This window comes from Nestor notabilis, unplaced genomic scaffold (genome assembly GCF_000696875.1).
Source record: "Nestor notabilis isolate BGI_N333 unplaced genomic scaffold, ASM69687v1 scaffold18470, whole genome shotgun sequence".
Taxonomy (NCBI): Eukaryota; Metazoa; Chordata; class Aves; order Psittaciformes; family Psittacidae; genus Nestor; species Nestor notabilis.
The window spans coordinates 57,182-59,106 of record NW_009911813.1 but is presented as its reverse complement, the minus strand read 5'-3'; the positions used below and the strand labels follow the sequence as shown (position 1 = coordinate 59,106).

Below are 1,925 nucleotides of genomic sequence, written 5' to 3'. Positions count from 1 at the left end.
ATCGGTGGCAAAATGCTCCCCCTCTGACTCCCAACACTCATTATCCCACCTTACACAGTATGAGCCCCAAAGGGTGACCCACAAATCAGCCGTGACAGGGACAGGCCACAGACACAGCCCCTGCCCAAGGCTGCCTGGCAGGGCACAGAGCAACCTGCTCACAGCCAGGGGATGCCGAGGACCCAGGGCAGCAGGACCCTGGGCAGCCCTGGCTGACAAGCAGTCCCTATGCAGGTGCAGGAGGCGGGGCACGGGGCACCCTGCTCACAGCCGGGGGATGCCGAGGCCCCAGGGCAGCAGGACCCTGGGCAGCCCTGGCTGACAACCAGCCCCTCTGCAGGTCCAGGAGGGGTGTGCAGTTACCAGGAAGCCGAGCTGAGCATAGCCCAGGATGAGGATGGTGAAGGCCAACCCCGCAGCGCCCAGCTCCTTCGCAGACTTCCGAAGGGTCTTCCCAAACACGGACCACTGCCGGACGAAGCGCAGCTGCTGGGCAGCCTAGGACCAGGGGAGAGGCTGGAGTTACACGGGCCCAGCCCTGGAGTTACACGGGCCCAGCACAGGGAAGGGTCTTTCAAACACCTCTGCAAGCCTGAGACATGCAGCCACTGGCAGAGCAGAGGACATCCTAGTGATGGGCTCCTTGCAGAATCATCCCATCAGCCACATTAGGCCGAACTCCCCAAGACACTTGAGGGCCCAGAGGCTTTAGCAATCCAAAGTGCTACAGCAGAGATGCACATGGCATCAGTGCCCACCACTCCTGCCCGGCAGCAGGGTCTGGAGGTGGCAGCAGCCCCATTGTATTTGATCAGTGCCCAGCACAGCAGGACCAGCGTCTTGCATCAGTTTTTGCTTCAGAACCGTTTGCTGCCCCTGCCACAGATGAGCTGGCACCCGAGGACCAATGTGCTGCTCCCCCCCAACCCTCTCCATACCTGCACAGTGAGGAGGAAGAGGAGGGACGCAGCCAAGGTGCTGAAGACGGTGTTGAGAAAGGCCACCTGGTAGAAGTTGGTGAAGCCCTTGCGGTTGTTGAGGTACTTGAGCCACTGCTGGTCAGCGAGGGTGGCCTGGCTGAGGTGCACCACCACGGTGCACGTGGTGAGCAGGATGAAGAGCCACTGGCCGTAGTTGCCCCACAGGGTGAAGTAGGCTCTGCCTTCCTTCTTGATGGACAGGGACTCAGACACCACGAAGTAGACCACAAACATCATGAGGAAGACCTGGGGGAGGAATGCAGAGGTTACCAGGGAAGGGGGGGGCACTGCTTCACTGCTGTGCTGCACCGGGGGACCTGCAGCACCCCAGGGCAGCAAAAGCCCCATGAACAAGGCTGAGTTCTGCCAGTCCAGAGCTGGAGCACAACCCTGAACCCTTCCATGTCCTGCTCGCCCGCTCAGTGCCCTGCTCCCCAAACCACATCTAGTGTCAGGGTGGCAGTGCCCAGGGGAAGAGGGCTCTGCTCAGGCTGGACCCTGGCCCGGGCAGGGTCTCTGAGGACATGGCTCTGATGTCCCCACCAAGAACAGAAGAATAAAAGCTTCCAGCTTCCACACTGACAGGCACAGGCTGAAAGGACCAAAAAGGCTGAGACAAGACCAATAAATGCTGCCAGACAGGAGGAATCTCCTTCCCTGCAGCGGTGCTGAGGTGTTTGCTGTGTCTACCCAGGAGCGGTGACAGGCACGGGGACAAGTGGCCTCAGGCAGGGGGAGCTTCAGCCCACAGCGACGAACGTTGCCCTTCCAGGGACCCAGACCACGGGTCCCCAGAGGCCTCTGTGTGGTGGCTGAGGGAAGAGGAGCGCAGGGGGGACACGACCCACTGACCATCATGAGGAGCTGGAGCGTGACACCGGCGCTGAGCCGCAGCAGCGGGAAGGGGCTGATGGTGGCAGCGGGCACGGCGCGGGCCGCGCCCCC

General features: G+C 61.8%; 1 protein-coding gene across 1 annotated transcript in view; it reads right to left on the bottom strand.

Moving 5' to 3' along the window:
* LOC104407309 (polycystin-1-like) overlaps nt 1-1,925 on the bottom strand; it is a gene marked incomplete at both ends in the record, with an annotated part of 47,586 nt that overhangs the window by 761 nt on the left and 44,900 nt on the right. The window contains 3 exon segments of the mRNA XM_010016556.1: nt 364-498; nt 939-1,226; nt 1,833-1,925. The exon segment at nt 1,833-1,925 is cut by the window's right edge and continues 25 nt beyond it. Of these exon segments, the coding sequence (XP_010014858.1) occupies nt 364-498; nt 939-1,226; nt 1,833-1,925 (516 nt within the window).